The following is a 21,464-nucleotide window of genomic DNA, read 5'->3' on the forward strand; positions in this document are numbered from 1 at the left end:
AAAATGTAAAAAGCTGGCCTACTTTTACTATGTTCATTCACTAATGTCTTATTGCACCACATTCTGGGGTAAATCATCACTGAAGAAAGAAGTGTTCATTATACAGAAACGCACAATAATCCCTTATTCGCAGCTCTTTCAACAATAATGCATACTGACGACAGCCTCACAGTATATTTACTCTGTGTTTGATGATAAATTGAGACACACACAAACTAGGTAGCATTTTATCAGCCCACTTAAGCATTCTTCATAAACATATAAGACAACACAAAAATGTCAAGTGATGCACATTTTAAGTGCAAGATGGATGTTGCACAATTATATTACACAGTATAATAAGAATATAATAATTCATTGATTTTTCACTAGAGTAAATATCAGACAGTACCTGCATTTGAGGTAAAGCTGGAATTATGTCTACCGAAAAATGTGTCTGAGGGAATCCTGCTATATGACGCAACCTGCAGTTTGATTTCACACCTAATGTGTGAGTAGAATAACCTGCAAAAGAAAAAAGGGGAATAACTGTATTGTTGTTTTTATTGCTATTATGTAAAGTTGGAAAGAGAAAGCTGGTAACTATCAGACTGCTGAAGCAGGTTCTTTCCTCTTCCTACCAGTGGCCATTATTTACTGTTGTAATATTTCCATGTAAAACACTGATGAAAACCAGTAATTCAGTCATATTAGTTTTTTTATAAGATTTCATATAATTTGAACTGTCATCAACACTGGTAGCTCATACAAAATATTTATGTGCAGATGTCTTTTCCAGATCAGCAAAACAAACAACATATCATGCCATATGCATTAATAATGCACAGCACTGAAGCTGATCAACTGACTTACCTATCCTCTTTGAGAGATTTTGTTAATGCAAAATTGGAGGAATTTTTGCATCTACCTTTGTTCTGAAACATGCCCGACATTGTTAGTGAAGCCTCTTAAGGTTTCTGCTGAAACTCTTTAGTCTACCAGTTGCTTTAGTTACACACTGACATAAGGTCCTAAGATCATAAACATGTACATTAACATTTTTTCAATTCTGGTTCAGTTAATCAAAGTTCCTTATCATTTCAGGGAGTCAAAAAATGTATGAATGCTAATTATCACAGAGACATGTCATATTTTGATGGAAAAATGGCTCTGAGCACTATGCGACTTAACTTCTGAGGTCATCAGTCTCTTAGAACTTAGAACTAATTAAACCTAACTAACCTAAGGACATCACACACATCCATGCCCGAGGCATGAATTGAACCTGCGACCGTAGCGGTCACTCGGCTCCAGACTGTAGCGCCTAGAACCGCACGTATTTTGATGGAAAATTGACAGCACAATTAAAAAGCTCTGCCTCTCATACCAAACAATAATGTTATGTTCTACTAATGGTTTCCAGATTACCAGTAGTCTAGTCTAAGCTGCACAATTTTAATTTACTCCTCTACTATTTCAACATGAAGTTTAAATGTACTTGCATATTACACTAGACACAGTCAAATTAAAATAAGCTATTACACATAAAAGTGAAAGCATCAAAAATTTGGTGAAACTGCCAAATCCTCCTCGGAATTACCATGTAAATGTATCTGTTAACAGCTACATCCCATCTAAAAACCATTTTGAGAATATTTTACAGCAGAAGTTGAGCAGTACAATATTATAGTAGTTCTCACACATCACGGTCTCATTGTTCTGATTGATGGGGTAGATTATAGGACTTTTCCATTTTACACAGAGCTATTCAGTAACCCAAATGGTGGTTTTAATATTTGGATCCTCAGAATGAGTGATTTGCCTTCTTTCTAGGTGAATTCAATGTTATTAACATCTTTTCCTAAAGTTCAGTTCTTCTTGAGTCACTGTTATCTATATCTTGATCTTTTACAGTGATTTTGTTTTATACTGAGAGCTCATATTGTGTTGGCTTTGAAAATAAAACAATGTGGTTGGCAGTGGACAATTTAGTAGATTTATTAAGCACTCCTTTCATATATTTGCAAAAGTTGTTTATAAAAACTTCTCCATATCCGTTTCTCAGGAATTTCTGGTCAGATTTATAACTTGTTCTCAAAGATGAAATCTTTCTGTACATGACTTTGGTCTTTAATTCCTGAAAATATGCTTTCAATACCACACTACCTATAAATTTCCTTTTCTTCTCCTTACGATAATCTGTATTTCTCAACATGCTCACACAAACACTACTTGAAATTCTCAGAAATATGTGGATTCTGGATTGTGTAACTAAACACTGGCTTAGAGTAGCAGATGTTCTTAATAAATACTGTCAATGTACCATACTGCTGATAAGTTCTGCAGGGACTGAAATAATCATTTTAAATGTATAAAAATTTTCAATGTTTAAATGCTAATTTTGTCACTGTAACAATCATAACTTCTTTCATGAAGTTCATTTTCTCATCACCTGAACACCCCAGATACACCAGCTCATATAGGCAACTGTTAGAAATGAACTTTATGGAAAACTTTCCCTGAATACAATGATAAAAAAAAGCTGAAGACTAAATGCTAAATCATATCAGCGCAAACTCTGCTACAGTGTGAAAATCTCATTCCGCTAAATCATAATAACTTTCACTGAAAGAAGCAACCCAAGTGCAAAGCTTGAGAACAATTAGCAAATGTATATGCAAAATTAGCAGTTTCAGGCAATACCTCTGATGAGTTCAGTAAGTTGCCAACTGACCATGACCAGTTTGGAGTCACTGCTTCCACACCCTACTGTTAGCCAGAAACAGTTTCAAGTACTCAGGGGTGTTGTCCAAATGCTGTTTTTGCTCTGCATATGCTCAAGATAGTTTTAGACTGGTGTTCAGACTATAGACTGATGGCTCTTAGAAGTGGTGATAAATTTTATGGGTTGGACCAATCCCATCATCTCTGATGCCCTTGAGATAACATAAGCCTTTCCATCACAAAGAGTAAATTCATTTCATAAACAAAGGAAATAACAAAAAGCAGCTAATTGAGGCGACCATATAGATAACATATTATTAAAACATTTACTTAAGAACTTAGTCCGGAGCATGGAGGACAGAAAGAGGGATGTGCCATTTAAGTTAGGTTCTGTCTGCATGTGAAATGGAATGAAAGGAGGCAATGTTTGAGAAGGAGTGAGGCAGGGCTGCAGCCTAGCCCCACTGGTGATTAATCTGCATATTGAGCAAGATGTAAAGGAAACCAAGGAAAAGTTTGGAGAAGGTATTAAAATTCAGGGAAAAGAAATACAAAGTTTCAGGTTTGCTGATGACATTTAAAAATGTTAGATACAGCAATTTCGAGTATAGATTTAAGTGTCCAGAAGTCGTTTCTGAAAGTATTTGTATGGAGTATAGCCATGTATGGAAGTGAAACATGGACGATAAATAGTTCAGACAAGAAGAGAATAGAAGCTTTTGAAATGTGATGCTACATAAGAATGCTGAAGATTAGATGGGCAGATCACATAACTAATGAGGAGGTACTGAAGAGAAATGGGGAGAAGAGAAATCTGTGGCGCAACTTGACTAGAAGAAGGGATCGGTTGGCAGGACATGTTCTGAGGCATCAAGGGATCACCAATTTAGTATTGGAGGGCAGTGTGGAGGGTAAAAATTATAGAGGGTGACCAAGAGATGAATACACTAAGCAGATTCAGAAGGATGTAGGTTGCAGTAGGTACTGGGAGATGATGAAGCTTGCACAGAATAGAGTAGCATGGAGAGCTGCATCAAACCAGTCTCTGGACTGAAGACCACTACAACAACAACAGAGACAGCAATGGACTTGGAAGAGCATTTGTATGGAATGAACAGTGCCTTGAAAGAGGGAGAGATGACCATCAACAAGTGCAAAACAAGAGTAATGGAATGCAGTCAAATTAAATCAGGTGATGTTTACAGAATTAAATCAGAAATGAGATGCTAAAAGTATTAGATGAGTTTTGCTATTTGAGTGTAAAATAACTGTTGATGGACAAAGTAAAGAGGATACTAAATGCTGACTGGCAATAGCAAGGAAAGGATTTCTGAAAAAAATTTGTTGACATGAAATATAAATTTAAGTGTTAGGCAGTCTTTTCTGAAGACCTAGGTAGTAAACTTGCATTGAATTGAAAAGTGGATGACAAGCAGTTCAGACAAGAAGAGAATAGAAGCTACTGAAATGTGGTGCTACAAAGAATGCTAAAGATTAGATGGACACATCATACAACTAATCATGAGGTAACAAATAGAAATAAGGAGGAAAGAAATTTGTGGCACAACTTGATTAAAAGAACCGATCAGTTGAAAGGACACATTCCAAGATATTAAGGAATCATCAATTAAATAGTGTAGGGAGGTGTGAGGGGGTAAAAATTGTAGAGGGAGACCAAGAGAGAGATACAGTGAACACGTTCAAAATGATGTAGGTTGTAGAGTTAGAATAGATGAGGCTTTCACACATTAGAGCAGCACTGACAGCTACATCAAACCAGTCTTCAGACAGATTACTAAAACAACAACAACAATTACTACTACTATGACTGCTGCTGCCGCTGCCGCCACCAACAACACTGCATATAATGCATGACATTTTCTCTGCAACCCCCCCCAAATATTACTGTGACAAAGTAATGAGATCCATTTTTTCCTCCCTAGGTTGGCGATCTCTCAGCCTGCTACCACAGGCAGTGTGTGACTTTGGTCTTTCCCCACCATAACCGCAAGCGGTATGCAACTACATTGTTTCAGTCAGGTACTAGAAGAGTCAGGTCTTGTGCTTGCTTCTCGACACAAGAATGGAATCTCAAAATATAGCACAACAGTATGCCATCTCTCTCTCTCTCTCTCTCTCTCTCTCTCTCTCTCTCTCCCCCTCTCTCTGTGTGTGTGGGGAACTCTGTGAGTTCCATGCATTTGGAAATGAGATTTTACTAAGGGCACAAGTGTTTGGATGGCACAAAAGATTTTCTGAAGATAGAACCAATGCTGAAGATGCACTTTGAAGACGAACACTACAGTGTGCAACCATTAACAGCACAAACAAGTGACAACACAGCCAAGGTGAGTGAATGTGTGACAGCGGATCAAAGATCAACCATAAAAATGATTGCAAATGAACTGAACATTAATTGAGAAATTGTTCACCTGATATTGGCTGAAAATCTGGAACTGAGAAAGTTTTGTACCAAAATGGTTTCCAAAACTCTTACACAGCAACAAAAAGACTAGACTGTGGCAGCTGACCTGTTGGGACAAGTGGAACTGAACCCAGAATTACTGAACCAAGTTATCACAGGTAATTAAATTTAGTGTTTCCAGTATCACCCTGAGACAAAACATCAGAATTTGCAATGTTATTTAGAAGAATATTCAAGAACAATAAAAGCACATACATTAAAGTCTTGGATTCCACGGATATTGTGCACAAAGAGTGGTTATCTCCAGGTCAGATGGTAAACCAGAACTACTATCAACAGATTCTCAAAAGACTTCAAAATTGGGTCCATTGTATTCGTCTACACATTGCTAACAACTGGAACCTGCATCACGACAACACACCATCCCATACTACCTGTCTGCTATGAAACTTTTGGTGTCAAACTCCACTGCAGTGCTACCACAACCTCCATATTCACACAACATGGTCCCCACATGATGTTTTTCTTTTGTAAAGTGAAGGCAGTTGTTAAAGGGCACCATTTTGCAACAGAACAGGACATCTCAATAGCTGTAACAAGAGCTTTTGCTGGTGTACCAGAAGATGAGTTCCAGAGGGTACCAACAACAGAAACACTGATAAAGTAACTGTGTGCAGGCACAATGGAGTACCTTGAAGCTGGTTAAAAATGTAAATAAAGGTGTTTTTTCTAACCAGTCTCATTACTTTACTGTCACATCTCATATATATTTGGTTATGAACTGGCTACAGCTGTTAGAAACAAATACTATTTGACATTTCTATTTTGTGTCAACACCTAAATATTACTGTATCAGTACAATTTCGTACTTTCTTGTAGCACCTAAGGACTGATATATCTTCCAAACTTCTTTCCTTAACAAAACTTTCACTAACAATATAAAATAAATGAAGTCACCTCCTAGCATACGTCTACATATGCAGGCTAATTATTTATAAATATTTTGTACAAATTTTCTGACTTATGACGAATTAAACTTAAGTTGTGAAAATGATGCCACAGCCACCTACTGAACAGCGGACATCACAGACAGAGCAGTAATGTCTAGTGTTAGCAGCAAGTGTGATCTATTTTGTATGTGGTTTGACAGTCTAGTGGTAGAATGTTTCACTAGGAACAAAAAGGTTGCAGGATGGAACCCTGGCTGGGTCAGCTTTTTTCAATCTGCCTTTTCACCTAGCATTCATCTCTCAATGATGTGGAGATTCCCCTTTTTCTAGTTTCATAATTGATTAGGAACATACAAATCACATAAGTGACATCCAATTTATTGCATTCTTTTTAGAACAACTGTCTAGTGAAAAAACATGTGAGGATGAAAACTGTTTTCAATTATTTGTGTTTAGTGTAAAACACAGCATGGGATGCAGCTTTATGTCAATTATATACAGAAAGTATGCAGCAATGCAGCAAATGCCTCAACTTTATTCTTCCTGCTTTCCCCAAGTCATAGATGCAAACATGATTCTTTGCATGGTGGGACAAAAAGCAATATATTTTGGAAACTTTCAAATTATACAGAAGACTGGTAAATGAATCTCCACTGGAAAGAAAGGGATTTAGGCTTTTTAAAGATCATAAAGCCATGGGCATGATCTTGACTGAAATTCAGAAATTTCTTGCAGATGAATACATAAGATTTTGAAATCCTTCTACAGGTGGTTCAGAGAAGCATTTTGAAATATAAGCACAATTTCAAATGGCTAATTTCTGCTTCCCTCAATTACCAGTCACAATTCGCACCCTCAGTTCACCACAAATTCTTTGAACAATAGGCTGCAAGGAACTTAACTCTGAAGTAACATAATAGTGAAAAAAACATGTGAATTCAAAATATGTGGTGGGTTTCTTTATGCTTCAAGTAAAACATTATCCGAAGAAGTACTTCAGCAACTTTGCTTTGTTTCCATACAGTATGTTCTTTGAGCAGTGCAGCAAATGACCCAACTTTCAGTTTCCAGATTTCCCTGAATCAAACGTACATGTGGACACAATTCCTTGCATGGTATGGTGAAGAAGGATGTCATAAAGAGTTCACAACAAAGAATTACAGCAATGACTCAACAGTGCATCACAGTGCGTACTAAGCTTCACAAGAGGAGTGCTGTAACATGAGCTAGACATGGAGGTCACATGTGTTTTTTCTTATTTCTTCTTTACACACACACACACACACACACACACACACACACACACACACACACACACAATACATACATTGGTTGTAAATATGCTTCCACATCACTACAAATTCCAATTCAATATGGAAAATATGACAATCACACCTCCAGACAACTTACCTAGTGTGTGCTGCTTACATTGCATAAATTATATGATACTAATGATTTTCACTTACTTATTGTTTTTCTCTGAATTTTATTCGTGGCCCCCTAACACAATACGCTATGCCAGTCAATATGCCTGACCATAAATACTTAATGGTACGCATATAAAGCAGGGCTGGGTCATAGGTAGTCAAATAAAATAAGAAATTTATATGCAGAGCACAATTAGCGGATCAGGTGAGATATAGTACACAATAGACATATGGTAACATATTTTAATCAGATATTAATTGCAATTTTAATTGTAATTTTTGTGTGATACAGTATGATATTTTACTGCCTCAACTCTTTACTTGAGGTTTACATGGCATTTACATAGAGCAAGGCACCATGTGGCTATCATAATAGTGAAACAGTCATTCTCGCTGCCCTCTAATGTTGTGTGTGATCACCTCAGATTGCCACTACAGTTGCACACCTGCATGGCATGGACAGTATAAGGTTATCAATCAGTTCTTGAGGGATATTTGGCTATTCTTCCATGAGTGCAATATCCAGCTCTGCAACCACCGTGAAAGGTGCTGGTCTGGCTACAATGCATCTGCCACGCACATCCCAGACATGCTCAATTAGGTTGAAGTCGGGCGAACAAGCTGACCACTCCATTCGTTCAATTCCCTCAGCTTCAAGCAAGTTGTCCACCATTGCAACTCTGTGGGTACGAGCATTATCGTCTACCAGAAGGAGCCCATCTCCAATGGCACCATCATAGGACACAACAAAAGGTTGAAGGATCTCATCTCTATACCTCTGAGCACTCAAAGCACCATTCTGAATGGCATAGAGGTCCGTACATCTGCCAATGCTGACTATTGCCAAACCATTCGTCCACCACAATGAAATGGTGATGTTTCCTGCCTGTAAGCAGGATTGTTCCGAGTTCCATGTTCTCTCCAGATGAGGGGAAGACTATTGTCCAGCTGAACACAAAATCCTGATACGCCTGAACAGCACCTGGCGCCATTCATTGCAACGCCAATCCTGATGTTCCTCCACTCAGTTTCTACAGCCTAAATGGGTCGCGTTTTTAATGGGACACACACCATAGGCATCCTTGGGTAGAGGCCACTTTCCCAAAGGTAATTTCGGACTGTTTGTGTTGATACTGCGTGCTGTGTTGCTGCCTAGAGGGTGCGTTGCAGCTGAGTTGCATTCAGCCTCCTTTCTCGACGGGCTGTTAACTGGAGATAACGGTCATCTCTTGCTGATGTCACCCATGAACAACCTTGGACTTGCTTTCTTTTAATGGTTCCTGTCTGAAATAATGCCCAGGTCCTGGGAATTACACTTTCGGACACTACAATAGCTGCAGCCACCTCCCTCTGTGTCTGTCCTGTTTCCAACCATCCTATGGCTCTCCATGCCATAGCTTCGGGTAAGTCACATTGTTGTTGCATTGCACTACCTGCTCACTACACTATCTGAACCCAACTGCTTGTGTAATTCGTTTGGTAGAGTAAACACAAGTCAACACCAGCCCCCTATGTAACAACTTTCCATTATTACCACTATCTCGGTGACTGTAATGTTGTTGCCTCCACTCCTTAGAACTGACAGACATCACACCATTTTAATTCATTCTGCCGATGACAACACTTCAGAACCTAGATATCTCAAATGATCCCTAATTGTTTTGACCACTATATTTTACTTCCTTGTTGAGGTGTTGCAGTCCAAGTCCTACTGCAAAAAATCTATAATCCTGTAAGCAACAAGCCCCGTATTTTGCCACATACTATTTTTTCAATATCTGGCTTTTTAATTTATAATTTGTATGGCCCAACGAAAGTAACAAAACACTCCTTTATTACATCAACAAACCCCAGATATTGTTCTCTTAGTGTTGTCAATGATCCTTTAGACTTTGTGTCATTGCAGTGTGCTATCTGAACCATAAAACTCATTGTAATTGTAATGTAAATTTTTGAAATGTGTCCTGTACACAGACCTTAATGTTTCTGCATGCATATCAAGAGATGGAGGAAACCACAATTCACAATTCTTACTGATGATTTATGCTGTAGAAAAACCTTTGGATATTCTAGCTGTAAATTACCACCAATGTCTCTACTAGCACTCAGTCACTCTTGACTGTTATCTTCGTTGTTTCTTTTCATATCAAATGATGTTAATAAATGCTTGCCCACAATTTACCAATTTAGTCTGCATGTAGCTGTAATGCACTGGTGTCGTCATATTTGTGGACCATACTTATGATGTGTAAAAAGTAGTACCCATGGTTAAGTCTGCTGTCAGTAATTTCATTTAATAGCTTCATTTGCTCATTTAAGTTCAGTTCAAAATCCTTCCTCTCTCTTTGTGACATACTGAACCAAATATTGGAAAATCCAAGATGGGATAATGACAGTATTATGAAAAGGAGAGATTGCTACTCACCGTATAGTGAAGGTGCTAAGACACAGAAAGCCACAACAAAAAGGTATGTTAACAAGTGAAACCCTTGGTATATTTTGAGACGGAATACTCATCACAACAGATGCGACGGCCATGGGTGGCCAGACTTTATGGAAGGAACTTCTTCACATGAAATGGGTGGCAGAAGTCAAAGTGGAGACATTGCTGGTGGCTGATAGGTTTTATATGGATGGAGGTATTGATGTAACCATATTTGAGGTGGAGGTCAATTTCAAGGAAGGTGGCTTGTCAGGTTGAGGAGTACCAGGTGAAGCAAATGGGTGATGTGTTGAGGTTCTGGAGTGAGGTGGATGGAATGTCCTGACCCTCGATTCATATTATGAAGATGTCATCAATGAATCTGAAACAGATGCGGTGTTTTGGATTCCAGATGGTTAGAAAGGATTCCTCTAGACAGCCCATGAATACGCTGGCACAGGATGGTGTGTTGGTGCACTTTCAAAGGAGAAGTAATTGTGGGTGAGGATCAATTGGTCATGATGACCAGGAAAGAGGTTGTAGTTTGGAGTCTGTAGGTGTTGAGAAAGGTAGTGTTCAATAGCAGCAAGGCCATGGGCATTGGCATTGGGGATGTTAGTGTGAAGAGAGGTGACATCAATAGTGATGAGCAGGTAGTAACAGAAACAGTGGAGTGTCAGTGGAGGAAATGGTTGGTATCTTTTATGTAGGAGGGTAGGTTGCAGGTAATAGGTTGAAGGTGTTGGTCTACGAGAGCAGAGGTTCTCTAAGTGGGGGCAAAGTAACCAGCCACAATGGGGCATCCTAGGTGGTTGGGTTTATGGACTTTAGGAAGCATGTAGAAGGTGGAGTGTGGGGAGTGGTAGGGGTGACGAGAGAGATAGACTCTGGGGAGAGGTTCTAGGATGGTCTAAGGATTTGAGGAGAGACTGGAGATCCTCTGGATTTCTGGAATTGTGTCACTGTGGCATAGTTTGTAGTTGGACAAATCTGACAGCTGGTGGAGTCCTTCTGCAAGGTAATCCTTATAGTTCAAAACCTCTCACTCTCTGTCAACCTACTGACTGCACCTAGCTGCCCTAACCTCTTCCCCACAGCCCTGAGTAGCAATCTATCCTTTTCAAAATATTGTCATATTCCCATCCTGAATTTTCCATTTCTTGATTAGTCCACTCCCAGTAGCTGAGTGGTCAGCGCAACAGACTGTCAATCCTAAGGGCCCGGTTTCGATTCCCGGCTGGGTCGAAGATTTTCTCCACTCAGGGACTGGGTGTTGTGTTGTCCTAATCATCATCACTTCATCCCCATCGACGCGCAAGTCGCCGAAGTGGCATCAAATCGAAAGACTTGCACCAGGCAAGTGGTCTACCCGACGGGAGGCCCTCGTCACACGGCACTAATTAATATTAATTTCTTGATTTGCCCAATGGCTTTTCTTCCATTCCTTAACCCAGTGCTGCTTTCCTTTATTAGTATTTCCCATCACATTACACACTTAGTGTCTGTCCTTTCCTTTGTCTTCTGTACCAAGTTTTACATGTTGCCTTCCAGAGCGCACCACATGTTCTGAATTACACGCCATACTGTATCCATCAGCTCACCTGCACACAACATATGGCTAAATGACCACACTGATTGTGGGTGCTGCATCTAAATATCCAACAACACTCCCACCAATATCAGAAATCACAGACCTTCAAATTTATCAATCTACCTGTGCCACTCACATATTTTCATGTGTTATTATCTGTACCTCCCTGTACTACACAGACTTCTATCTCATCCTACCAAGCCCTCCTCACCTCTCTTATCCTAGTTCACACAACTAATCTCACCTATCTACTCATATCTACTGTTGTCCTCCTCCTCCTCTTCCTCCATACAATTCCCCCCACTGACCTGCAACGTACATTATAGCCCGTTTATTTATTTTTATCTTTGGTCTCATTGTGTTTACATGTTGAGTTCAGTTCGTTTTCGCCTTTCACTATTGGCCTGCTCCCTCAGGCTTCATTTTGATTCCTCATAATTCATCCATTCTGACCTTTTTGGGATTTTTCCTGCTTATTTTGACATAGATCTGCAATTTTTTTTGCACATATTTCCATGTTATTCATGTATTTTGTGTGCATTTTTACAAGTTTTTATCCTCTAAAAAAGATCCTTGCTCCTTCCATGTGCACCAATACAGAAAAGTGTTCATCCCTTGCCACAACCAAGTACCACATACTGTTCCTGTACATTTGCCTGGCTATGGAATCACCCCTAATGGCCTTACCATCAAATTACGTATTTCTAGCTAGAAACCCCTCCTTCCACAATGACCTCCATCTGTTCACATTCTGCCAGTCCTTAACCCTCACCAACATAGTCCTGCAAGGCCATGTAAATCAGGCCCAGACCACCTTCCAATACTTTCTTTCCATCTGTAAAATTCTCCTGCTGTGCAATCCCAAATTCTTGTATCCCATCTCATACACAAACTCTTGCCCTGCAGGAACCAGAGCAGCATATAAAATGCCACCTCAAAAAACCCTTCAACCTGTTCCCCACCTACTCGCACCTTGGACTACCACTATCCACCATCTCTACCACAGCCTTCAATCCCCCCGCGCATCCCCTCATAGCTGATAAACCCTACCTTGCAGACCTACTACATTTACCTACTACATTTACCCCACCCTCAAACCCTTCCCCCCACTAACATACAGAATCCAGAACCGAAAAAGATCTGAAGCACAGCCATGAACCTTTCCTGTGAAAGCCTTAGTCCCATAGAAGTATCAGTCCTTTCCAAAGGCCTCACCTGTTGCATCTTTCCCAAATTCAATCATGCTGGACTTGTTAAAGGCCTTTGCACCTTCTCCCAGTCCCTAAAGTGGAAACACTTTTTTGCCACCAACTCTACCAATCAGATTCAAGCACAGACCAATGTTGAATCCTGCCTGACTAAGTTCACTCCTCCATCCCACCATTATCCACCACCACAGCCACAAAATCACCTCCTGTTAACTTTCCAGAATTTCTTAACCTTGAACCTTGCCTCACCATCATTCCCCAAATCCCTCAACATGCAAGCTAACCTTACATTGACAGCAATAATCACAATCCACTATTTATGAACTATAAGAACTAACCCCGACCTTATAATCCTACTTGCTAACAAAGGTTCCCTCTCTGTGGTTTTGAACTGCAAGGATTACCTGGTGGGAGGACTCCACCAGCTGTCAAATTTGTCTACCTACAAACCCTGCCACAGTGACCCCATTCCAGAAATCCAGCAAGATCTCTGGCCTCTCCTCAAATCCTTAAGACCATCCGAGAACCTCTCCAAAGTCTCCCTCCCCCTCTCCCTCCCCCTCTCCCTCCCCCCCTCCACCCCTATTCACCCCTACCACTCCCTGTGCAATCCCAAATTCTTGTATCCCATCTTCATTCTTCCTGAAGTCCGTAAACTGAAACACCCAGGACACCCCATTGTGGTCAGTTATTGTGCCACACTAAAAGAATCTCTGCTCTCGTAGACCAACACCTTCAGCCTGTTACCTGCAACCTACCCTGCTATATAAAAGATACCAACCATCTCCTCTGCCAACTCTCTACAGTTCCTGTTCTTTTACCACTTGGTGCCTTGTTCATCACTATTGATGCCACTTCTAAACACTGAACATATATCCTCGTCCATCGCTACTCAACCCGTTTCCAACTTCTTGCCTCAAGCTCATATCCATGTAACAGACCCTGTTGTGACACTTGCCCGTACATCCTCCCATCACAAACTACTCCAGTCCAGTCACAAGCATAACCTATCTCAACAAAGGCAAGGCAACCTGTGAAACCAGTCATGTAATGTAAAAGTTAAGCTGCAACCATTGTGCTGCATCCTACGTGGACATGACAACCAAGCTGTCTGTCTGCATGAATGGCCACTGACAAACTGCAGCCGAGAAACAGGTGGACCACCCAGTTGCTGAGCATGCAGGCCAAGACAATGTTCATTTCGATGACTGCATCACAGCTTGTGCCAGCTTGATCCTACCTACCATCACTGGCTTTTCTCGAATTGTGCAGGTGGGAACTCTACCTTCAATATAGCCTACATTCCCATAAACCTTGTAGCATCGACCTTTATTAGTCACTGTGCTTTACCCACCTATCCCTTTCCACGCTCCCACTCCAGCACCACACAGCCTTCTATTCCAACAACACATGCACAGGCTTTTTACTTTTTTCCCCCCACCTTTTGTCTACCTAATGACAGCACCTAGCTGCCCTATCTCCTCCCTGCCTAATCCCTCTATGCTCTCACAAGCAGCACTTTACCATCCTAATCTCTACCCTGCTATCCCTCCCACTCCTCACTCCAGCCACCGGTTTTCCCCCACCGTTCTGAAAGCTTCTCCCATCATGAGCTGCTGCTCACAGTCTGGCCTCTGCTACCACAGACAGTGCTCATGTGAATGTGAGTTACATTGCATGAAAGTGTGTGTATAAGTTGTCTAATGTAGAAGGCTTTCTGGCCAAAACCTTAACTTGTTACCAGTCTTTTTGTTCTACATATCTGTGAGACAGCATCTCCACTTTTGTGACATATGGGATTTACTCAAATTAAAAATGTCAAACCAGTTACTGAACTTAGGCAAATGGTATGCAGTAGATTTCCAAATGTTTGATATGAAAACTTCTTCACCACAATACCACAAACACCAAAATCTGAATGAGAAAACAGCTGTGCACAGTTTTGGTATTTTATCTGTCTTCCATAGAAAAATGTTTTTCCTACATGTTGAGTGCATCTTTTAAATCACTATTTTGTGCATTAAGTAACAACTTCAACAGGCATTCTAAATATGTGATTTTCCCATTTTCAAACACGAATCATTTATCCAACAAGCAGTTCCTGGCAAGGAAGCAGGAGAGCCTCTGTCAAGTTTGGAAGGTAGGAGACGAGGTACTGGCAGAAGTAAAGCTGTCAGGACGGGACATGGGTTGTGCTTGGGTAGCTCAGTTGGTCGACTACTTGCCCACAAAAGGCAAAGGTCCCGAGTTCGAGTCTCGGTCCGGCACACAGTTTAAATCTGCCAGGAAGTTTCATATCAGCGCACACTCCATTGCAGAGTGAAAATCTCATTCTGGAAACATCCCCCAGGCTGTGGCAAAGCCATGTCTCCGCAATATCCTTTCTTTCAGGAGTGCTAGTTCTGCAGGAGAGCTTATGTAAAGCTTGGAAGGTAGGAGACGAGGTACTGGCAGAAGTAAAGCTGTGAGGATGGGGTGAGAGTCATGCTTGGTTAGCTCAGATGGTAGAGCACTTGCCCGTGAAAGGCAAGGTCCCGAGTTCGAGTCTCAGTCTGGAACACAGTTTAAATCTGCCAGGAAGTTTCAGTTCCTGGCAAGTTTTGTAAGAAGGATGTGACAATGTAAACAAAAAAATATCTTTGAGGAGTGGTGGCAATGCTGAAGCTACTTCACTGGTATACTTTTATTCTTCCTGTTCATATTTGTGCTCCCATAAACAGCAAAATTTGGAATGTTAATAAATAAAAAACCGCTTCAGATGAATGTCTCCAAAACCTGTGGAAGCATGAACCCATGAATTGGTTTGCACATGACATCATAGAGCTTGCAATGGAGAGGGAGCAGCATGCCCAGAAGCACACCCTTTTGTCTTCCCACTAAGTTCTGGGGCAGGAGACGAAAAGAAAGTTTAAGAGTTAATTTGACGAGGCACCGAAGCTTCCCCCCCCCCCCCCCCCCTGCCCCACCACTCCTTTTTCTGTCTTCTGCCCACAAAAAGAAGATTTCCATTCTGCCCATGACAGTAAACACATGCTGTTGTAATGTTGTAACAGTGTCATTTAATCCAAGTAGCATCAGTGTTAGTGTCTTGTACTGAAACTGATAATACAACAGAGGTTTGCAGCCAGCTGAGAGCAGTGACCAACTACAGGAGAGCACACCATGGTGCTGGAGCTCGGCCACAATAGCACAGATCAGGATCTGTGTGGTATGTGTGCGTAGTTGTGACTTACTGCAAATAAAGGCCACTGCTGCCACATCACTTACTCATATTGATAAATTCACAAAGTAGATTGCCTTTTTATTCACTGTACTGTTCTCTCTACGAAGACTATTGGACTTCCTGGATGTCACCTCTAGATATCTGTCAGATTTTTGTAACTGCTCTTGATGACTGAAGTGTGAACTGGCTTATGCACAGAATGTAAACCATACAAGTGGTCATCTTTCCCCCTTTGTACTATCTGTGTTGATTAATTTGTTACTTTAATAAATTGACCATATGCTGATACTCAGCTTTTGGCATGATATTTGCCACTAATGAACACAGCAAAGCTCCTCTTACCTTTATGACCAGTGAGGTCACCCTTCATGTGGAGAGTTCAGGAAAATGACAAGTTTTGTACTGTGATGAGACACAGGCAAGGAGGAGTTGCTATGTAAAGAACATTAGTTTTTCCACATGGTCCCTAAACTGGGCCAATTTTATAAGTGGATGTATCTTTGCTCTTTCCCCTTACTTTCCATTTTTGTGACAAACCTATGATTTTGAATTGGTATTCTTTTGCTTGTGGACAGACTTAGTATTGATTCCAAACAATATGTTGGTGGTTCAGAATTCACTTCGAAAAACATCTTGACACCTCAGCTGAAAGATGATGAGAAGGCTTGTTTGACTTTGTGTATAGTACTGGATTCTTAATTCTGTTATCATCATCATCATCTTTTATTGTGGATGACATTTTTACAAAAACTGACACTGAAGTTGGCTGACCCGAGCAGAACCTGGCATATCTAAGCAACCCCAATACAGTTGAGGTGTGGCAGATACTATACGAGCTACACACAAACAACTGTTTGACCTGACAACCATCTGCCCAACAACATTTTTTTCTCTCTCTTTTCTTTTTTTGCTGCTCCTCATATGATGTGACTCCTAGTGTGTATGTAACTTGTGGAAGGCTAAGGATGTGGTGAATTTAACTCTCTCTCAACAACATAATGAAAGACTGCAATTTGGGAGTATCCAACACAGTACTAAGAAGAAGGATACATATTTTTGTGCCTTATTAACCTCAAGGATGAAATGTGATACCAGCCTGTAACTCCAGGTATGTTAAGACCATGGTCTCCTTTAAGCACCAGTACATACAACTTGTCAGTTTTCTTGCAAAAGGGGCAGCGGATAATTTTTGATACTTGAAGACACACGAATAAAACATTCGGTGGAATGATGATTTTAATATCACTGCAATCAATATATTTGTATAATTAGCTAAATATATTCTATAACGGCATACCTAGTATTTCTAGTTCGCCATGTTCTTTTGGAATGCCAGATAGAGAGATGGGATGTGGCCCAGATTCTGGTGGAAGACAAAGAGATGACGGTATGCTCTCAAACACAGCTCCATTAGTTAGGAGGCGCTAGAAAAGATTAACAGTTAATAAAATGTGTGTTGCTATTTGCTATACTTTAAAGTAATGGATTAAATATCTCCATATAAATACATAAAATTCTTTATCATAAAAAACACACCCATAATTACTCAGGCATACACCTATTTAAAATTCAAAACACTCTAGGAAAAGACAAATTAGAATGGTGAGCCAAACAAAGTAGTTTATTTCATCCACCAGTTACCTACACCATGCAACAAAATGACTGATTGCTTTCCAGAAAGTTTGAAGAATATTGTATACAAATTCCTCGAAGAGAATGTAATAAGGTGGGATAACATGGGTCGTTGGAGGAAAGATTCACATGATATTGTGCTCTATATGTTTTCCAACAATTCTATTTGTCAAAATTTTCTGTCAGGTTGAAACTGTGTGGCAGAATGAGTTAAGTACTAAGTCTTAAGTACACCCTGAGTCTCCTGACAGTAAATAATTCTGAACCTTCCTATTCAGGTATTGTAGGATAGAGACTATGTATAAACTGTCTATGCAAGATTCTGAGAGATAAGATGGATAGGACAGAGATTGGACAGAAGTAGTAGCAAAGTTAATATAAAAAAAGTTTACAACAGATTCTGACAAAGGTAAATTCTCATGGACAGACAAAAACTAAATTAACAACCACAATGAGCAAATTCAGTGAATCTGAAGACAAAATCTTATCTGTCATAATACTAAAAACCATAAGAACTTTTGGCTGTACATAAAATTAGTTGTGACTTAGTGGCTGAGTGATAAAGTGCCAGGCTACAGCTTCAAATGTTTCAGGTTTATTGCCCACTCAGTACTTGGATATTTATCAGTCACTTGTGATTTCTTTCACTTTTTGCAATGATTTTCCATGTGAAAAATGCTGAGTTGACCCACAGTTTGGACTCCTTGTTGAACTATAGATCCCCTATAACTAGGTCATAAGTTGATTCAAAGAGCAGAGGAAGGTGCCACATACCACCTACAACAGAAGAAAAACTTGTAAATGCTGTGCACCTTGGTTTAATGACAGCTCTCCCTTTAAGTCAGTTAACTGATCAGACTAATTTGTCCGGTGACTGGACGATAGTGGTACCAAAATAAAAGACAGTACAGTGCAGGAAAGTAACTCAAGTAATTCAGTAAAATGAAGTTTCTGGGAACAGATGGGATACTTGTTAAACTTCTACGGAAACAGTAACAAATAATTTTTAATTATCACCTTGAAAATAGTAAAGTCACATAATGAAACAATGGAGAATACAAATTGAAATGTAACAATATTATGAGAAGGATAGTTGCTACACCCCAACATGAACCATGGACCGTGCCGTCGGTGGGGAGGCTTGCGTGCCGCAGCAATACAGATAGCCATACCGTAGGTGCAACCACAACAGAGGGGTATCTGTTGAGAGGCCAGACAAACATGTAGTTCCTGCGGAGCGGCAGTAGCCTTTCAGTAGTTGTAGGGGCATGATAGATCTGGCCTGGTAACACTTACCGAAACGGCCTTGCTGTGCTGGTACTGCGAACGGCTGAAAGCATGGGGAAACTACAGACGTCATTTTTCCCGAGGCCATGCAGCTTTACTGTATGATTAAATGATGATGGCCTCCTCTTGGGTAATATATTCCGGAGGTAAAATAGTCCCCCATTCGGATTTCTGGGCGGGGACTACTCAAGAGGACGTCGTTATCAGGAGAAAGAAAACTGGCATTCTACGGATCGGAGCGTAGAATGTCAGATCCCTTAATCAGGCAGGTAGGTTAGAAAATTTAAAAAGGGAAATGGATAGGTTAAAGTTGGATATAGTGGGAATTAGTGAAGTTCGGTGGCAGGAGGAACAAGACTTTTGGTCAGGTGACTACAGGGTTATAAATACAAAATCAAATAGGTGTAATGCAGGAGTAGGTTTAATAATGAATAAAAAAAATGGGAGCACGTGTAACCTACTACAAATAGCATAGTGAATGCATTATTGTGGCCAAGATACACACATAGCCCATGCCTACCACAGTAGTACACGTTTGTATGCCAACTAGCTCTGAAGATGAGGAAGAGATTGATGAAATGTATTATGAGATAAAAGAAATTATTCAGATAGTGAAGGGAGACGAAAATTTAATAGTCATGGGTGAATGGAATTCGATAGTAGGAAAAGGAAGAGAAGGGAATGTTGTAGGTGAGTATGGAATGGGGCTAAGCAATGAAAGAGGAACTGTCTGGTAGAATTTTGCATGGAGTATAACTTAATCATAGCTAACACTTGATTCAAGAATCATGAAAGAAGGTTGTATACATGGAAGGAGCCTGGAGATACTGGAAAGTTTCAGACAGATTATAAAATGGTAAGATGGAGATTCAGGAATTAGGTTTTAAATTGTAAGACATTTCCAGGGGCAGATGTGGGCTCTGGCCACAATCTATTGGTTATGAACTGTAGATTAAAACTGAAGAAACTGCAAAAAGGTGGTAAATTTAGGAGACGGGATCTGGATAAACTGACAGAACTACAGGTTGTAGATAGTTTCAGAGCGAGCACTAGGGAACAATTGACAAGAATGGGGGAAAGAAATACAGTAGATGAAGAATGGGTAGCTTTGAGAGATGAAATAGTAAAGGCAGCAGAGGATCAAGTAGGTAAAAAGACAAGGGCTAGTAGAAATTCTTGGGTAACAGAAGAAATATTGAATTTAGTTGATGAAAGGAGAAAATACAAAAATGCAGTAAATGAAGCAGGCAAAAAGGAATACAAATGTCTCAAAAATGAGATCAACATGAAGTGCAAAATGGCTAAGCAGGGATGGCTAGAGGACAAATGTAAGGATGTGGAGGCATATCCCACTAGGAGTAAGATAGATACTGCCTACAGGAAAATTAGAGAGACCTTGGGAGAAAAGAGAACCACTTGTATGAATATCAAGAGCTCAGATGGAAACCCAATTCTAAGCAAAGAACGGAAAGCAGAAAGGTGGAAGGAGTATATAGATGGTCTATACAAGGGCGATGTACTTGAGGACAATATCATGGAAATGGAAGAGCTTATAGATGAAGATGAAATGGGGGATATGATACTGCATGAAGAGTTTGACAGAGCACTGAAAGATATAAGTTGAAACAAGACACCAGGAGCAGACAACATTCCATCAGAACTACTGATAGCCTTGGGAGAGCCAGCCCTGACAAAACTCTACCATCTGGTGAGCAAGATGTATGAGACAGCGAAATTCCCTCAGACTTCAAGAAGAATATAATTATTTAAATCCCAAAGAAAACAGGTGTTGACAGATGTGAACATTACCGAACTATTAATTTAATAAGTTACGGCTGCAAAATACTAACAAGAATTCTTTACAAATGAATAGAAAACTGGTAGAAGCAGACCTCGGGGAAACTCAGTTTGGATTCTGTAGAAATGTTGGAACATGTGAGGCAATACTGACCCTACGACTTATCTTAGAAGATAGATTAAGGAAAGCCAAACCAAAGTTTTTAGCCTTTGTAGACTTAGAGGAAGCTTTTGACAATGTTGACTGGAATACTCTCTTTCAAATTCTGAATGTGGCAGGGGTAAAATACAGAGAGCGAAAGGCTGTTTACAATTTGTACAGGAAACAAATTGCAGTTATAAGAGTTGAGGGGCATGTAAGGGAAGCGGTGGTTGGGAACGGAGTGAGACAGGGTTGTAGCCTATCCCTGATGTTATTCAATCTGTATATTGAGCAAGCAGTAAAAGAAACAAAAGAAAAATTCGGAGTAGGAATTAAAATCCATGGAGAAGAAATAAAAACTTTTAGGTTCACCGATGACATTGTACGAGGTGTGGCTAGAAAAAAACCGGACTAGTACTGGTGAAACAATAAAACAAATGCATTAAGACTGAAAGTCGCGTGGCCTGTCACGTGACTCTCGCTCCGCCTACTGCTCGAGTTTCATCTGCCTCCTGCACTCAGTCTGCCCGTGGCGTCTGTTTTAAGTAGTTGACGTTTTGTCTGTGCGTCGGAAAATGTTGAGTGTACAGAAAGAACAGCGTGTTAACATCAATTTTTGTTTCAAACTAGGAAAATCTGCAAGTGAAACGTTTGTAA

The 21,464-nt window shown here is 40.2% G+C and overlaps 1 protein-coding gene across 4 annotated transcripts in view; it reads right to left on the reverse strand.

Annotated features, from left to right (window-relative positions):
- LOC126236343 (protein brunelleschi) overlaps nt 1-21,464 on the reverse strand; it is a 253,243-nt gene that overhangs the window by 82,490 nt on the left and 149,289 nt on the right. For all 4 annotated transcript variants that reach the window (XM_049945571.1, XM_049945572.1, XM_049945574.1 and 1 more), the window contains 2 exons: nt 17,247-17,373; nt 392-504 (listed from right to left, as the gene is read on the reverse strand). In XM_049945571.1, the coding sequence (XP_049801528.1) occupies nt 392-504; nt 17,247-17,373 (240 nt within the window). The remainder of the gene's footprint in view (nt 1-391; nt 505-17,246; nt 17,374-21,464) is intronic.

Source organism: Schistocerca nitens, chromosome 2 (assembly GCF_023898315.1).
Source record: "Schistocerca nitens isolate TAMUIC-IGC-003100 chromosome 2, iqSchNite1.1, whole genome shotgun sequence".
In the NCBI taxonomy this organism is placed as follows: Eukaryota; Metazoa; Arthropoda; class Insecta; order Orthoptera; family Acrididae; genus Schistocerca; species Schistocerca nitens.